We start from the raw sequence: 18,789 nt of genomic DNA on the forward strand, positions 1-18,789 counted from the left end.
TAAAGAATATGATATTGATCATTATTGATAACTTACACAAATGTGAGATGTCTGTTAAAAAAAACTTAGACTTGATAGCTGTCTTGTTCATGTACAAGAGGGATTAAATTTGTTTTGCTCAACTGTGACAGGTAGAACTAGGAACCACAGATAGAAATTTCAGAAAAGCTTCATCATAATTAGAGCCAATGGGTGGCTTCAGTATTTTACTGAAAATATTAAAGCAGTTAAGTTAGATAAATACTTACAGAGAAGTTGTAGAACTTAGTTGATTTATGAGGTTTCCTTCCATTATCACAATTCTATGATTTCATATGAGAATTTAGCAACAAACTCAGTTACTGCCTTCAGTCTATAGATTATGAATGGGTTCTTTCAATTTAGGAAACTTTAATTGCCAATCTTCTAACTGTAAGTGACTTTCCTAGCTTAATTAATTTTAATTCTCCTTTGTGCCATACCAATTTTGATATTTCAGAAGTTATTTTTGCCTTATTCATGGATTATAAGTAACTTTTTTTTCCCTCATTCAGTTGGATCTGAAATGGAATATTCTTCTTCGGATTATTCAAAAGGTATTTTCGTCACTATTTATGGTTAAATTTTTGTAGTTTTAGAAAAAATTAGAGTCCTTCAAACTTAAGAGTTGATAAGTCAGTGTACAGTAAGTCTGCCGTATTTATTTACCAATATGGTGTTGTGGCAAATTTTGGCATTACTAAATACTTCCTCGCATAATTCAGGAACTTATTTCTTACCCACCAAATTTACTGTTCATTATTTTTTTTGTAATTTGTTCTAGCTAGGCTTTAAATAGAAAAAAAAAGGGTACTTTTTGAGAAATCCAGTGTGACTTCAGGGGGGGAAAATTTATTTTCCTAGTACCAGTGTGCAGCTTTTTTTAAAATTACATTTTAATTTCAATTATTAAAATATTTTATTTCCTTACTATCTCCTCCATTGGGAGGAAAAAACCAAACACCTTATAGCTGATCTGTTTTGTCAGATAAAATAAATTTTCTCATTGGCCATGTCCAAAAATTGTTGTTGTTGTTTTTAAATTCAGTTTCATTTCTTACATGAAGGCAGCAGATTTTTAATCTTTTTTGTAATTTGTGTAATTAAAAACTTTTTTCAGCCACTAAGTACTTATTTTTCTTTCTTTTCTACCTTTCCTCCACCCAATGAAAACTGAACAAATTCCCATAAGGATATATGTCTCATTCTACATCTTGAATCCATCTCTCGTTAGTACCGAAGTAGATAGGATACTTCATCATACTTCATCATCAGTCCTTTGGAATTGTGTTTGGTCATTATGTTGATAAAAATTCTGTCATAGTTGTTGAATCTGTCATTTTTTTAAAATAAGGCAGTATGATCACTGTAATAATAATTCACTATAACCCCTTCATTTTCATTCTATGTGGAAAAGATTTATGAGTGTAACTTAGTGGATAGAGAGCCAGTGTTGAGGGCAGGCAGACCTAGATTCAAGCTTCATTACTAGCTGGGTGATCCTGAGCAAGACATTTAACTTCTTAGTTCTGCAGGTACCTCTTTAGGTGCCACCCTGCATTGGTAAAGGATATTTCCTCATTCAGGAGTTAATTATATCAATGAAATCACAGATTGAGTATCTATCACTAGAGAAATTATTTGTGTCCTTTCTTAATGGTGCCCAAGCATGCTAAAAAAATTTTTTGTGGTTGCCCTCCTAAAATTCTTCCTTTTTCATAATATGCTTTAGTTTTATGTGAGATTTAGGCAGCTAAAATTTTTTTTAATAGATTTGCTCCTTAGGCCAGCAGTGATTTACTACTATTGTAGCCTAGGTTTCATGTTATTTTCTGTTTATTAAACAATCTATTTAACATCAAACTTCAGATTAAAAAAAATTGACTAATAAAATGGGATTACCCATAAGCTAAAGAGGATTTTTTTTAAATTTTGCTAGGCTGTGGGGTTAAGTGACTTGCCCAAGGTCACACAGCTAGTAAGTGTTATGTGTCTGAGGTCAGATTTGAACTCAGGTCCTCCTGACTCCAAGCCTGGAGCTCCATCTGAGGCTGGATGTGAACTCAGGTCCTCCTGAGTCCAGGGCCAGTGCTCTATCCACTGCACCACTTAGCTGCCCCAAGAGGATTCTAAAGTAAGCTTTTTTAGAACAAAAAGTCTTTGAATATTAGAGGCAAAAGGGACATTAGAAGTTGTCCAGTTGAATTCTCTCATTTTATATATGAGGAAATAGAGGCCAAGAAGTTACTTAAGGTTATATAACAATTTAGTGGCAAAGCCAGGAATAGAACTTTGTTAAGCTTTGCTTTTATGCTGTTCAATTCATGTTTAAAAATAGATGATTTCCAAAGAATGATTTGTAAGGCATTTCCCAATCCGCACTTGGTTTTTGGATGTTTTTTTTTTTCCAGATTGCTTTGAAATGAACCAAGTTGCAATTTTCCTTCTTCCTCAATCCTCAAAACAAAGGAGCATGAGGAACATGGATCAGCATGTTTCTGGAATGGATTGATGGATTTTTTTTTCCTTGAAGATCGGTCATTTGCAGTTAGACATCTGGGCTCAATAACATGCTTCTGGGCCTAAGTTTCTTTTTTTTTTCCATGGCAGTGTAATTTCAATCTATTATAGAAGTAAATTGCCGCTATTGTATATCAAATGCTCTTTAATTTTAGTAAAACTAAAGAACCAGAAAATAACATTTGTTAGATATTTTTTATTTAAAATTCATTCCTCAAGATTCTTGTGAAGGATGAAGTATGCATAACACAGTGCTAAGCACTGTGGGGAATACAAAGGAATTATAAAACAGCCGTTATCTTGAAGAACTTTATAGTCTGTTTGGGAAGAAGACATACATTTGGGACATGGAAGCCCAGAATGTTATATGAATAAATTCCCAAATGAGTGGTACACACAGAGTTTTTCAGAGAGGGGAGTAATTATCAGTGTCTGGAGTAGTTGCAGAATAGTTCAGTCAGTAGGCTTTGTATAGAGAAGCAGCATCAGAGAACAGCATGAACAGAGGTGAGAGTATGACATTAGACACACCTAAATAGAACAGAGGCTATGTGTTTTAAAAAATAATGGGAAACAAAAGTTTGAAAGGTTGGTTGGAGTTAATTGAGGAGTTTGGAATTTAGGGGGAGATAATGTGTCATATTGGCTTGAGTACTGGCTTTGGAGTCAAAAGACTTGCCTTCACATTCTGCCTCATATACTGTAACTATACAGTCATGGGCAAGTCATTTAATCTCCCAAAGCCTCAGTTTCATCATCAGTAGAGCGGGGATAGTATACTTAATGTGTACTACTTACCTCACAAGGTTGCTGTGAAGGAAGCTCTTTACAAACTTTAAAGTGCCATATAGATGATACTTATTATTTTTCTTCAGATAGTGATAAATAATTAAAGTTTTCTAGGCAAGGGACTGATATTTAAATGGCATTTTAGGAAAACTTATGAGTTAAGTAAACTTGCTTATCTTTGGCCCTAAATCTTGCTAATGCTTACCTTTATTTTTATGTTTTCAGGCATGTTCAAGTTCCAGTAAACACTTGTTAGTATCTACCTGGCTAAAGGGAGATATCCTAGGAGAGAAATTGGTAACTTTGGCTGATCATTTGTGTAATAAGGACTTGGAAGTCGCAGTATCTTCAGAATCCTTTACCTCAGAAGGATGGACCCTATTGAGTTTGGTATTGTCTCAGCATGTTAAAAATGGTACGTTCAGTGAGGGTTTATTGTGCCAATTGAGGATCAGTTTTTGGAGAATCTAGAATTTCCCAGGTTCAGTTTTTGTTATTATTTGTTGTTCAGTCATGGCCGATTCTGCGTGATCCCATGGACCATAGCATACTAAGCCCTTCTATCTTCCATGGTCCCTTGAAGTTTATCCAAGTTCATGTTTGTTGTTTCCATAACACTGTCTCCATCTCATCCTCTGCTGTCCCTTCTTCCTTCAATCTTTCCCAACATCAGGGTCTTTTCCAGTAAGTCCCATCTTCTCATTGTGTGGCCAAAGTACTTAAGCTTCAGCTTCAGTATTTGGCCTTCCAGTGAATAGCCTGAATTAATTTCTAGAAGAATTGACTTTTTTGATCTCCTTGCTTTCTGTTACTGGAAGACCCTTGCTTTCTCCATAATACAGTAAATGTTGATAATTTGGTTTTTGGTTCCTCTGCCTCTTTGAAAACCAGCCTGCTCTTCTGGTAATTAGTTCACATATTGCTGAAGCCTAGCTTGAAGAATCTTAAGCATAACCTTGCTGGTGTGTAAAATGAGCACAATTGTTCAGTAATTTGAACATTCGTTGGCTCTGCCCTTCTTCAGGATTGGGATGTAAACTATAACCAATCCAGTGACCACTGTTGAGTTTTCCAAATCTGCTGTCATATTGAGTGCAGCACTTTTACACAGCATTATCTTTTAGGGTTTTAAATAGCTCAGTTAGAATGTATCATCTCGGTGCAGCTAGGTGGTGCAGTGGATAGAGCACGGCCCTAAAGTTAGGAGGACCCGAGTTCAAATCCTGCTTCAGACACATAATACTTCCTAGCTGTGTGATTCTAGGCAAGTCACTTAACCCCAATTGCCTCACTTTAAAAAAAAAAAGTGTTGTCATCTCCACTAGCCTTATTGTCAGCAATGATTCCTAAGGCCCACTTGACTGATCAGCTTTGGTCTCTGTGGCATCAGTGGTTTGAGCATAGACTTTGAATGGTTTGCCTTGGATTTGAACAAATATCGTTCTACCATTTTTGAGATTATGCCCTCAGTTCTGCTTTTTTCACCCTTTCGTTAACTATGAGGAAGGCTACTCCATTTCTTCCAAGGGATTCTTGCGTACAGTGGTATATGTAGTGATTCACCCATTCCTGTTCATTTAGTTCACTGACACCTAAGATGTTGATGTTTAATCTTTCCATCTGTGTGTGTGTGTGTGTGTGTGTCTGTGTGTCTGTGTTTGTATTTATACTCATGTGTGTTAGTTTTCTTTTTGGTCTGGATCTTTGATTTCATTAATGTGGAGTTGAATCTCTTTCCATTATTGAAGACTGGCAAGACTATAATTTACAGTCTTAGAGGCTTGCTGGGCCGCTGATGGATTAATTGGCTTGTTCATGATTTCATAGCTGGTGTCAGAGGCATGACTTTAAATATTGCAGTCTTTCTAACTCCAGAGACCGATTCTCTGTCTGCCGTGCCATGCCATGCCACCTATATATCTGGAGAATTGTTCTGATGAAAAAGAATTACCAATAATAAAATATATGTAACAGAGGTGCTTGAAAATGCAGTGGTAATATTTGTAACATTTTGTTTCTTTTTAATTTTTTCAACAGATTACTTGATTGGAGAAGCTTATATTGAAAGAATTATCAGCAAACTTAATGCAGCTCTATCCAAAGCAAAGCATATTTCAGAAGCTGGAAATACTGAGTCACCAGTATCTTTTATCTGTGATGTGGCCTCTAACTTTTTCATCTCTATGAAAGGATGTTGCTTAATGTCATCATCTGAAGACCTGTTATTAACTCTGTTTCAGTTGTGTGCTCAGAACCAGGATTTTACACACTTATCAGGTAGCAATATGCATACTTCTGAATAGTTATTTTTTTAATTCTGTTTTTGGGAAACATAGCTTTGGATACTGGAAAGTACACTTGCATGTGCTCTCATTATTTTAATGTGGAAATTAAAACATTGTTTTAGAGGGTTAGAAATGCCCACCATGTTCTGTTTTAGATGTGAGGCTTAAGGGTTTCTAGAGATAAAACATCTAAATAATCAGTCTGATTGTTTTCCCCTGAGAATGAACATAAGTTCCTTGAGAAATAAATTGTTTTACTTTTTTTTTTTTTATACCTAACGTTTAATATAGTACCTTGCACATAGGGACTTAATGTTGATTGATTATTTGATAATGAATGTCAGGGTAGAAAAGGATTTTGAGATACCAAGTAGTCTATCCCCATGACTTTATACCTAAAGTATCCCAGAAAACGGCATTCCTGTTGTTGGTATTTAAAACATTTTTAACCATTCTATGTCATAGATTGACATGTGACATGTACCATTTTGAGAATTATAGAGTATTAGACGTAGAAGGGACTTAGAGATCATTTTGTCATTTGCCCTTTCTCCCTTCCTTCCCCCTATTTAACACTGGAAATAACCCTGGAGAAATGAAGTAAGTTTCTAAAGGTCATATAGATGATTAGTGCTGAAACCAGGACTAAAAAAAAAGAAATAGGTCTCCTTATTCTCATTGTGTATTTTGCGGTACCACATTGCCTCATCTTGTCTAATAGTTAAAAGAAAATAAAATCAAACTTTGGTGTGATATCCAGATTGTCTATTGTAAAAACTATATTTCTCACCCCTTGCTTTAGTATAGAGTTGTCAAACTTGCTGCCTGTGAGCTCCAGAGTGCATGAAGCACATTAAAGTATAATTGGGAAATGTTTTACAAAATAAATTTGTGTAGGTCAGTATGCCAACCTCAGGGATCTGTTTCGATCTGAGTTTGACACCACTGCTCTAGTATACTTTCATGTATGAAAGGAAAAGAAATATAGACTTTTTAAAAACTTCATTATTACTCTCTCTGGAAATGATGGTAGTATTTTTCCAATCTTTAAAATCTAAGACTTGTATGAAATCATGTCAGTTTGTGTTTGTTACTTGCTTACTTATATTAGTGTCATGATTCAGAAATTCTTTGCTTGGTAGTTGAATGTTTATTTTACATTTTCTATTTAAATGATGTTTTAAAAAACTGAAACCTATTGTAAACTACGGCCAAATTCAGATGACTAAAGTATTTGGACATTTTGTGTTACAAATTACTGCTTGATTTTATTATATTAACTACTTGATTTTAGACTTTCTTGTCTGTAAACTGAAGCATACGTGGTTATGTGGCTTACATTCACTCGTTCTTCAGTTTGGAAATTCAAATAAGCAGAGCACCTTCCTCCATTCATCTGCTCTATGGCTCAAGAACCAAATTCAGTCTACATCCTTGGATGTCAAAAGGTAAGTTCTCTTTACTCTGTAACAGTGTTTTTTTCTTTGTAATCCTTTTCAAAACAATGAGCCTTATTGATTTGTGTACATGCTTGTATATTAGTATAGGGTTAATATAAGTTTCTTCAGTGATGATTTATTGCTAATGAGTGTTAAATGCTAACACGCTGTCCCTTTAAGGATAATTGGACATTGGAAAGAGATTATTTTTGCAAATGTCATAAATGCATCTTTAGTCTAGGGCAGGCTTAGAAGAGGTCTGTTCTTGTTGCGAGCACCCTTTGGTATTCTCTTCCCAGTATCTCCGAGAGGGAGATTTTTCAGGAAACAGATATAACTAGAAACAAATTGGGATCACATCTACTCTACAAGTCAGCTACAGAATAGTCCTAAACCCCAAGGATGAAAAAGTGAGGCAGTATTTTTTTGTGCATTTTCCTTGTTAGGTTGAAATTCTTCTTAGATCCATGGTACTGTTTCAAGAGGAGTGAATAAAGCATGAGATTTAAAATTAAAAGACCTATATTATATTTCTCATTTATGAATTTATATGATGTGGGAAAATCACTTACCTCTCTGTTTATCTTTCTAGTTCAATAAAGATACTGTCTTATACAAATGTCCTTAAATGAAAGTAACAGTCTAACTGCAATATATTTTTTGTTTTTAGCCTACAAGTTATGATGTCCACTGTTGATGACTTACTAAATAATCTTCTAGAAGCTTACAGTTCTCATTTTCTTCTGAGACTTTATGTTGAAAATATAATGCCAAGTGATAGTGAATGGGAAAATATGAGGCATTCTCTTTCTACACAGGTATGTTACAGACTGGAAAACTCCTTTCAGCTTTGTCTCCTTGAGAACTCTCTTTTAATGATTATTTGGATTTCATTCAAGCTAGCATCTTCTCCTTGCTATGTAATCTGGTGAGAGTGATAAAACTTTCTACTTCCTCTTTGACTCTTAACATATACCTTTGTTATATCATAATTTTGGAATTTTATTATTGGACTGCATATCGCCTGACCATATTTTTTCATTTTGGGACTTAGTATACTTGTATAAAGGAGAACTTTCTGTCTCTCACTCTTTTTTTTTTTTTAAATTAACAGTGGTTACATAAACCTCTTTTGGAAGGAAGATTAAGTTTAAACTATGAACACTCCAAAACAGATTTCAAAGAGCATAGTACAATGAAGCTTCCAAGCCATTTGTGTACCACAGCATTATTAAGCAAAATAGTCTTGTTGGCTCTAAAAGAGGAAATAATTCTTGAAGATAATAAAACTGAAAAAATAAGTAAGTATTGCTTTGTGATGAAAATAAAGGACTCTGGCTTACATAAAATGTGTGAAAAGGGATAGTAAACACTACAGTTTTAATTCTTTGAATGTAACATTGTATTAGCGATGAGGAAAGTTGAAAGACATAAGTGATTGATATTAATTGATTAATTGACAATTGATATTAAACTAGGAATCAAATGGGACCATATTGACATTTTATTAGAATATTGGTTGTGTAATTACCAAAAGGGTCTTCATCATAATAAATGTTTAATGAATTGAATTGTTGAGTTCCATGACACACATACTATAATAAAAAATGATAAGTGAGAAGATTGCGGTGTTTAGTTAGGAAGTCTATGCTTTTTTTTTTTTAACACTGCCAATATTTTCATAGGGATATCAGCTTTCTTTTTTTATAAATTTTTTAAATTTTAAACTTAAATACAAAATAAGAAAAGAAAAAAACTTAAATACTAAAACTAAAATAATACAAAATAAGAAAAGTATTACCATATGCACAGTAGAACATGAGAGGATCCAAAATGTACAGCAGTAAATTTCCATTTCAAGAAAGCCTATATAATAAATAATGTACATTATGTTGAGAGCTGTCCATCTTTGCTTCCTTATAAGTTTTCTTTTGTTCTCTGCTGTACACTTTTTATTTTGTTTTTTTCCCCCTTCCTCCCCCCAGAAGGCTATAGTTAAGCACAGTTATATTTATATATAGATACACACGTATACACAACATGTGCACATATGTATACATAGATAGATAGACATATACACCCAAAGATATACATATATACATAAACATACATATGCCTGTACATACATACACTGACACATACATATTCTTAGATATCTGTAATCATAGTCATATATGGACATATACATTCATATGCATCAATGTAAGACTGGACTATATTTATTTATCCTCTGTTTCTCTGAAAGTAGATAACTTCTTCCTCCCTAAGTCTGAGTCTTTCCATATTTTTCCAAGTCCACCAACTCATCGTTTCTCATGATATAGCAATATTCCCACTGTCTAATTGTTGCAAATAGTCCAAAACAATGTTGATAAATATGGTTGACACACAGTGTAGTTTCCCTATTTTTCTCTTTTGATGAAATCTATTTTAGTCTTAACTTTGTCCAAGATCATGATTATAGCCCTCCTCCTTTTTCCCTAACAAATTCTTCTCCTGATCTTTATTTTATGTTTGTGTGTTATCTCTTATTTTCTGTCCTTCCTCATTCCTCTGTTTTACTTCTTCCTGCTACTTGCCCTCCTATTGCTTAACCTCCCCACCACCCCCAAGGATCTCTCCCTTATCCTCCCATTCTCATTAATCTAAGCACCCTTCTGTACCTGCCTTTAACCTATTCCGTCATCATCTCAACTAAAGATCCCTCCTTTATCCTCCCCCCTCTCCCTGTTTCCTTAGTGTTTTATTTCTTTCTGAATTTAGAAGACTTTTATACCCTGTCTATATATATTGTTCCCTCTTGAACCCATTCCCAATGAAAGTAGGTTACCAGAACTCTTCCCCAATCTAATTCCTCTGTGTAGTTTCTTCCAGTTGTTTTTTATGAGATGTTTCACATTGTCTTCTGCTTTTTTGTTCTTTGTATTTTGTTTTATTATTTCTTGATCTCTTATAACTTCACTAGCTTCCCCTTGCCCAATTCTGATTTTTAAGAAGTCATTTTCTTCCTTGAGATTCTGAATCTCCTTTTCTAATTGGATGACTTTCTTTTAATAATCTTCTTGCTTTTCTTGGATTGTCTTTTTCTTTTTTTTAAGTTTTTCCTCAGTCTCTCTCATTTGATTTTTAAAGTCTTTTTCAAGTTCTTCTATGAATTCTTTTTGGGACCATTTGACATTACCCTTTAGGGTAGAAGAGGGTTTCTTTGCTTCAGTATCCTTCTCTGAAGATGAACCTCAATCTTCTTTATTCCCATAGTAACTCTTTATGCTTGAACTCTTTCTCCTTTGCCTGTTCATGTTTTTTTAATAATTTGTAGCAGCTTAGTTTTTATAATCACCTCTAGCCCTGAGGCATAGGGTGCCTCTGGCCTCAGATCTTCCTTCAGTTCTCAGTCTTCAGGTTTGGAACTGAAACCAAGACCCCCAGCTTCCTACACGTGGCAGCAGCCAGCAGCATCCCCACCCTGCTGCTTCTGCACTCACCGAGCAGTATGCTGTTTCCTTCTTCACCCTGGCCGCATCTCCATAGCATAGCTCGGTCCAGCGTTTCTTGTCAGCAGAAGTTCCCTTGGTCTTCTTAGATGCCCAATTCTTCTCACTGTTCTGGGGGTAGAAGTTCCTGGGGCTGAGGCAGCCTCCCAACCCAGTTAACTCTAGGGCTTTCCATTTGTTGTTTAAGCTATTCTAGCCTGGAGTTGTTTACTCTTCACAGGGACCAAACCTCATCTTGGGATTTTTCTTCAGATCTCTCCTGGTTGTCTCAGGAGGACCACTGTTCTGCCCCTACTCTTATTTATTTTTACCTCTCTATGTCTGCCCTGAGGTGCTATTATTATCTCATTTGTGGGGGAAATCTGGAGAGCTTAGAATTTTCTAACCTACTCTACCATCTTCTCAGAATCCTCTCTCAAAATATCAGTTTTCTACTTCAGATTGTTGTTCCTCTTGGAACTTCTGCAGAATCTGTTTTCTTGTTTTTTTAATGTAGATACAGATCCAAATAACATTGATGGATATTTTGTCTGGGTAGGGCTTTTGCAAAATTGGTTGGATTAGAAATTTGGAGGGCTTGTATCTGTTGTTAATTCTTTATTCCAGAGGGGAATTCTGGGAAAATGGCATCATAAGGCAGGAAATTACCTGGCTCTCCTAAATTCTCCCACAGATAATTTAAAAATAATGTCTTAAAGTGAAATTTAGAAGGGCAGACATAATTAAAAGTTAGGGTAAAGCAGTTATCCAACCTAAGACAGTTTGGGTGGACATTAGTAAAGATCTCACCTCCCGGGGTAGTGGTCTGGCCTAATTGAAGTGCAGGTACCTTGCGGCATATACCACCAAGTCAACAAACTACAAGCCCTGAGGGCAGCTGTATAGGCAGTAGCCTCAGGTTTAGGAACTTTCACCCCATGGACAGTGTGGGAGTCAGACAGCTGATCAGGGGAAGATTCTAGGACCCTCTGCTGGTACTGGATCTGGGTACCAGGTGTGTTGACCAGACACCCCCCTGGTGATTGTGGTGGTAGAGGGTGGGGCCCTGCTGGCTGTGGTAGCTTGCAGGAGAGTAGAGTCCCAGGTTTCAGTTCCAGAGCACAGGGTTGAGCTGAAAATTGTAGCCATAGGAGTGATTACAGGGAGTAATTGTGTCTGCGGTGACAGCATTGCTGGGGGTCCCCTTTGTGGCTCTGGGGCAGAGAGGAGTACCTGAGGTTAGGCCTCCAGATAGAGAAAACAATAGCATTAAAAACCTGATGTCTGAGACATTATCCCCCACACCTTGGGATTAGAGCTTGACTTTACCATAAAATTAAATAAGCTGCTAAAAAAAAAATGAGTAAGCAAAAGAGAAAGAACCCAACCATAGATAGCTACTGTGGTGATAGAGAAGATCAGGGTTCAAACTCCAAAGAAGTGAAGTGAAGTCCTTCTAAAGCTTCAAAGAAAAATGTAAAATGATCACAAGCCCAAAAAGAGTTCTTGGAAGAGATTTAAAAGGACTTTAAAAATTAGAGGTTAAAGAAAATTAGGAGAAACAATAAGAGTAATGCTAGCAAATTATGAAAAGAAAGTCAACCAGTTGGAAAAAGAAATCCAAAAACTTATGGAAGAAAATAGTTCGTTAAAAAATAGATTTGAGCAAGCAGAAGCTGATAACTTCATAAGACACCAAGAAATAATAAAACAAAATCAAAAGAATGAAAAAATAAATGTGAAATCTTATTACAAAAATAACTGACCTGGAAAACATGTCAAGGAGAGACAATATAAGAATTGTTGGACTACGTAAAAGTTTTGCTAAAAAAAAAAAAAGTCTTGACATTATACTTCAGGAAATTATTAAGGAAAATATCCCTGAAATTCTAGAGCTAGAGCATAGAGCATAGTGCCCAAAGTGGGCACTATCATCCCCTGGACAGCACTGGAATGATCCAGGGGGGCATTTGTAGCTTGTAGCCTTGGGTGCAATTGGGAGTAAAAATAAGGGGGCAGTGGAAGCATAAGGAAAGAAGAGAAGAAAATTTTGAAAAAACTTTGTACATGTTTCATCTGTTCTCTAACAGAGTTAAAGTCATAGTGATTACATTATTTTCCAAATAAGCACACAAAATGCAAGTTATAGCTGATCAATGGTCAAGTCTGCTGACAGATCTTAAAAAGCAAGTAGTGTTGGCAGGTGAGTGTGTCGTGCATTGTTGGGAAGTCCAGCATGCATCAGCAAGAATATGTGCTATAATGACTTGTTTACAATATGATATGATATATGGTTACATGATGTAATATTGTGTTACCAAATTTCAGTGCAGGAAAAACCCAATAAATTTGCAATAAATTATTAATGTAAGATGCTTCATTTAAAAAAATTTTTTTTGAAATAATGCAGATTTCAAAAAAAAAACGTGAAAGGGTTAAAGAAAGTAGATTTCCAGGGGGGTGTTGAGTAATTTTTATTCTTTTTGAAAAGAGGGCGATAAGCCAAATAAGTTTGGGAACCTCTGAGCTAGAGGGTAAAATAAAAATTGGGAAAATCTACTGTTCACCACCTGAAAGAGATACCAAAAAGAAAACTCACAGGAACATTATAGGTAAGTTTCGAAGCTCCCAGGTCAAGGAGAAAATTCTACAAGCAATTCTACAAGAAGTAAACAGTTTAAATATTGTGGAGATAGAATCAGGATAACACCAGATTTAGCAGTTTCTACATTAAAAGACTGGAGGGCCTGGAACATGATGTTCTTCAGAGCAAAGGAGCTGGTTTTAAGAATAACTTAGCTAGCAGAGCTGATTGTAATCCTGCATAGGAAAAAAATAAATATTTAGTGAATTAAAGAACTTTAAGGTTTTGTTGAGGAAAAGACCAGGACTGAACAGAAAATCTGACCTACAAGAACCAGATCAAAGCCAAACGCAATAGTTAAAGCTAAAATAGTTAAAAGAGATAAATAGGGAAACTGAATTATGTAAAAGGTACCATAGTTAATGAAATAATATCAATATTAAACCTATGTGCACCAAATGCTATAGCACTCAAAATTTTAAAAGGAAAAGCTGAATGAATTACAAGTGGAAACAGATAGCAAAACTATTATAATGGAGGAAAGTCAAGGAGATAATTAGAGTCTTAGATAAGCTAGATAAGTATCTGAAGAGAACTGAATGGGAATAGAAAAGAATATACCTTTTTCTCATTGTATATGGTACCTTTGAAATTAAAATTGACCATATATTAGGGTATAAAAACTTTATAGTTAAATTCATAAAAGCAAAAGTATTGATTCATCCTTTTCAGATCATAGTATATTAAAATTATATTTCACAAGTGACCATGGAAACATATTAAAAATTAATTGGAGACTAATCTAATCATAAAGAATGAGCAGGTTAAAGAACAAGTCAGAGAAAACAATAAATAATTTTATTAAAGAGAATGGTAATAATCAGATAACATACCAAAATCCATGGGATGCAGCAAAAGCAATAATCAGAAAAATGTATATCTTTAACTGCTTACATCAGTAAAATAGAGAAAGAGCAGATCAATGACCCCCCCCATTAAATACCAAATTAGAAATCCTAAAAATTAAAGGTGAGATTAATAAAATTGAATGTAAGAAAACTATTGATGTAATAAATACCAGGAGTTGGTATTATGAAAAAAAATTAAAACCCAATAAGATATTGGTTCAATATTACTAAAAAAGAAAAACAAATCACTAGTATCAATAATGAAAAGGGTGAATATACCACTAATGAATATGAAATCAAAGCAATTATTAGGATTTATTTTGCCCCATTATATGCCAGTAAATTTAACAATTTAAGTGAAATGGAACAGTACTTACAAAAATCTAAACTGCCTCAATTAACAGAAGAAGAAATAAAACATCTAAATAACCTATTTTAGAAAAAGAAATCAAACAGGCCATAAATGAGCATCCTAAAAAAAAAAAACAAAAAACACATCAGAACCAGATGGGTTTACAAGTGAACTCTACCAGACATTCCAATTTTAATTTCAATATGAAATAATGTCAGTATTAAATAAATGATCTGGAATATGGCAAAGAAGGAGTCTTCCTAAACTCCTTTTAAAAACAAATATAGTGCTGAAACCTAAACTAGGAAGGGCAAAAACAGAGAAAGAAAATTATACTGAATATAGATGCAAAAAAAATCACAAAATACTAGCTGGGAGACTACAACAATACATCATAAAGATTTTACATTGTGACCAAAAGTGGGATTTGTAACAGGAATGGTCTAACATAAGAAAGATTTAACATAATTGATTACATCAATAATAAAAGTAAGAAAAGTCATACGATTATCTTAATAGATGCAGAGAAAGCTTTTGATAAAATAAAGCTCATTCCTATTAGAAGCATTTGAAAGCATAAGTGGTATAAATGGATTTTTCCTTAAAATGATAAGAAGCATCTATCTAAAACCATCAGCAAACATTACTTTTGAAATGGGGATAAGCTAGAAGTCTTCCCGATAAGATCAGGAGTGAACAGTGATGCCCATTATCACCAAGATGATTCAATATTTTATTAGAAATGCTAGCAATAATAAAAAAAGAAAAAACACAAGTCATCAGAATGAGTAATTAGGTAATAAAACTACCTCTTTGTGGACGATATGATAATATACTTTGAAAATCCATAAGAGTCAATTAAAAAGCTAATTGAAACAATTTTAGTGTAAAAGAATATAAAATAAGCCCACGTAAATCATCAGCATTTCTATAATCACCAAGAAAACACTTCGAGATAGTAAGGGACGCTCCATTTTAAAAAACCGTGGACAGTATAAAATACCTTAGAGTACACCTTTTGGGATAAACCCAAGAACTATATGAACATAATTATGAAACACTTTATACAAATAAAGTCAGATTTAAGTCATTAGAGAAATATTAATTGTTCATGGGTAGGCAGAGCCAGTATGAAAAAAATGACACTCCTACCTAAACTAATCTACTTATTCAGTGCCATTCCAATTAAGTTACCAAAAAGTTATTTCATTGAGCTAGGAAAAATGACAATTCATTTGAAAGAATAAAAGGCCAAAAATATGAAAGGAATTAATGGGGGAAAAATGTAAAGGAAAGAGTTTTAGCAGTATCAGATCTTAAACTGTATTATAAGGTGGTAATTATCAAAACTTTCTGCTACTGGCTAAGAACTAGAAAGGTAGATCAGTGGAAAAAAGTAGACACAATATACAACAGTAAATGATTATAGTGTGTTTGAGAAATGTAAAGATTTAAGCCTTTGGGATAAGAATTCACTATTTAGGAGAAAATTGTTGGGACAATTGTAAGGCAGTCTGGCAGAAATTGGGCATAGGCCAATATCTTATGACCATTTATCAAGATAAGGTCAAAATGTATTCATGACCTAGATACAAAGGGGAAATATGTCACAAGTAAATTAGAAGAACATGGAACATATTACCTATCAGATTTATGGATAGGAGAAGAATTTATGAATAAACAAGAGAAAGAGCATTCTGAGATTTAAAATAGATAATTTTGATTATATTAAATTTAAAACATTTTGTACAAATAGAACCAATGTAGCCAGGATTAGAATGAAAGCAGAAAATTGGGGGGAAATTTTATAGATGGTTTCCTGGATAAAGGTCTTACATCTCAAATATATAGAGAACTTTGTCAAATTTATAAAAATATGAGTCATTCTCCAATTGATAAATGGTCAAAGGATACAAAGAGGCAGTTTTTGGATGAAGAATTCAAAACTATCTGTAGTCATATGAAAAAATGCTCTAAATCACTGTTGACTAGAGAAATGCTCAACTTTGAGATATCAACTCGCCTATCAGATTGGCTAAGATGATAGAAGGAGAAAATGACAAATGTTAGAGGGGATGTGGAAAAATTGTGACACTAATATACTGTTCGTGAAACTAAGAAACCATTTTCAAGAGCGATCTGGAATTAGGCCCCAAACTGTGTATATACACTGTGACCCAGCAATACTAATATTAGGTCTGTTTTCCAAGGTGATCAGAGGAAAAGGAAAAGAACCTATATGTTCTAAAATAGTTATAGCAGCTCTCTTTGTAGTGGTATAGTACTGAAATTAAGATATCCATCAATTGGGGAATGGCTAAACAAGTTGTGATATATGATTGTGATGCAATACTACTGTGCTATAAGAAATGATAAGTAGTTTGATTTTAGCAAAATATGGAAAGACCTGCATGAAATAATAAAGTGTGAAATGAGCAGAACGAAGAGAACATTATATACAGTAACAGCAGTATTGTTTGAAGAATAACTGAACAATTAAGCTGTTTTGAGTACTATAAATATTCAAATCAACTACAAAGGACCTATGAAGGAAGGTGCTATCCATCTCCAGAAAAAGAACTGATAAATAGGAATATGCATCAGATGGTTTTACACGTCTGTATATCTAGCTATTTATCTGTATTGAATGATGGCCATTTGTAGTTGGGATGGGGGTGGGTGGGTAAAGAAGGAGGGAGACAATTTTGAACTTAAAGTATATTTAAAAAAATTAATAAAATTTAATTTAAAAAGATTCTTTATTCCACACAACTTTGGGTCCACTGATGGGAATAAAGCCTCAGTGTTGGGAAGTGAGATTGGGCAAAAGGAGATGGCTGAAGTGTTTATGCACAGTACATTTTTTAAGTCTGATCTTGTCCTTTTCATTAGTTGCAGAATTGCTCTATTCATTGCAGTGGTGTGAAGAATTGGAAAATCCATATAGCATACTAATTGAATTTCGTGAGATGCTTCAAGGAATGGGTATTACTTATGATAATTTATGTGTACTTAGCAGGATACCTGGACTGCTGCATTTGATATTTATCAGGTAAGAAGCCATTTTAGTTCCTGACGTCTTTATGATATAGGCTTTCAGGAGATGTGGAGCTGACTTTATGTATTGCCTTTTCACTAAGAGAATTGATTTAAATTTCTTTCTTTATCTGGAGATTGGTAGTAACTGTGTTGAAGATATACGTCAGTGTAGGTGGAAGAATGTGAGTCTTCACTAGTCAATACCAGCTCTGTAACTATGGGAAAGTCACTTACTATCCCCAAGTCTCAGTTACTTCATTTTAAAAATTAAGATAATAATATTTGCAGTGCCTAATTCAGTGTTATTTAGAAAATCATAGAAGTATATATGAAGCATTTTATAAAATCTTGGAAGTGAGATATGTGTGTGTACATATACGTACATATATTTATTTTGGCTGTGATTTTATTTATTTTTAAAATACTTCCCTGATTTCTCTGAATCTATATTTATCTTTATTTCTTATGGAACAATAATATTCCATTGTTTTTCTGTTTCACAGTTTGTTTAGTCATTCCCCAATAGATGGTCACCCACATAATAAATGCATCCCTAGGCCACACCTTAATCTCCATTTTACTACTTCCCACAGGACTTGGAGGTTCTAGATCCTTTTTGGGTTTAGACTGTTAGCTGATATAAACAATAGAAGTAGTTTATTAGTGAGGATACCAGAAGCTTAAGGAAATAATACTTTTGGCTGTAGCAATAGATAAATAAACAGACAGATATACAGATATAGGGTAGTTAGATATCTTCCGTGGAAAACTTTAAAAAACCATTTAATTGACATATTTGGTATTTTTTCCTCACTTTGCAGTAAACAAACCCTTCCTACTACAGTGCCTTCACATTAAAAACAAACAAACAAAAATCCCACAGTAAAACAGCCTAATATTTCAAACAATTTTGTTTTTGTAATTTACTGTTTAACAAAAAGGAAAGATCTGTACTTTATAAATTTGAAACCGACATTACTACATTTAACCTGAATTTTATTGTCTTTTAGTATTGTCTTCGTTTACATTATTGTCATCATTGTGTATATTACTTACTGGTGCTGCATTAATTCGTACCATTCTTCCTGAATTTTCATTACTTTCAAATGCCACATATAGTTAAGTTGTTCTTTGTAATTGTTGAACACACACTTTGTTTCCAGCTTTTTGCTTTTAAAAATATTACTGCTGTGGATATTTTGGTACATATGCAACCTTTCTCTAATTGACCTCTGATGGTCAACACTGGGATCATTTGATCAAAGAGTTTAAATTTAAGGATTAATATCTTTTGTAGTATAGTTTCAGTTGAATTTTATCGAATGTTTGAATCAGTTCACAGCTCTACTAGCAATGAATTTGTGTGTCTACCTTCTTACAAC

At 34.1% G+C, this 18,789-nt stretch overlaps 1 protein-coding gene across 2 annotated transcripts in view; it reads left to right on the forward strand.

The window, feature by feature from the left end:
- LTN1 (listerin E3 ubiquitin protein ligase 1) overlaps positions 1-18,789 on the forward strand; it is an 85,668-nt gene that overhangs the window by 33,113 nt on the left and 33,766 nt on the right. For both annotated transcript variants that reach the window (XM_027875504.1, XM_027875505.1), the window contains exons 11-17: positions 534-575; positions 3,553-3,742; positions 5,365-5,604; positions 6,907-7,060; positions 7,722-7,869; positions 8,166-8,352; positions 17,261-17,420. In XM_027875504.1, the coding sequence (XP_027731305.1) occupies positions 534-575; positions 3,553-3,742; positions 5,365-5,604; positions 6,907-7,060; positions 7,722-7,869; positions 8,166-8,352; positions 17,261-17,420 (1,121 nt within the window). The remainder of the gene's footprint in view (positions 1-533; positions 576-3,552; positions 3,743-5,364; positions 5,605-6,906; positions 7,061-7,721; positions 7,870-8,165; positions 8,353-17,260; positions 17,421-18,789) is intronic.

The sequence above is a fragment of the Vombatus ursinus genome, unplaced genomic scaffold, assembly GCF_900497805.2.
Source record: "Vombatus ursinus unplaced genomic scaffold, bare-nosed wombat genome assembly UNPS02014809.1, whole genome shotgun sequence".
NCBI classification, from domain to species: Eukaryota; Metazoa; Chordata; class Mammalia; order Diprotodontia; family Vombatidae; genus Vombatus; species Vombatus ursinus.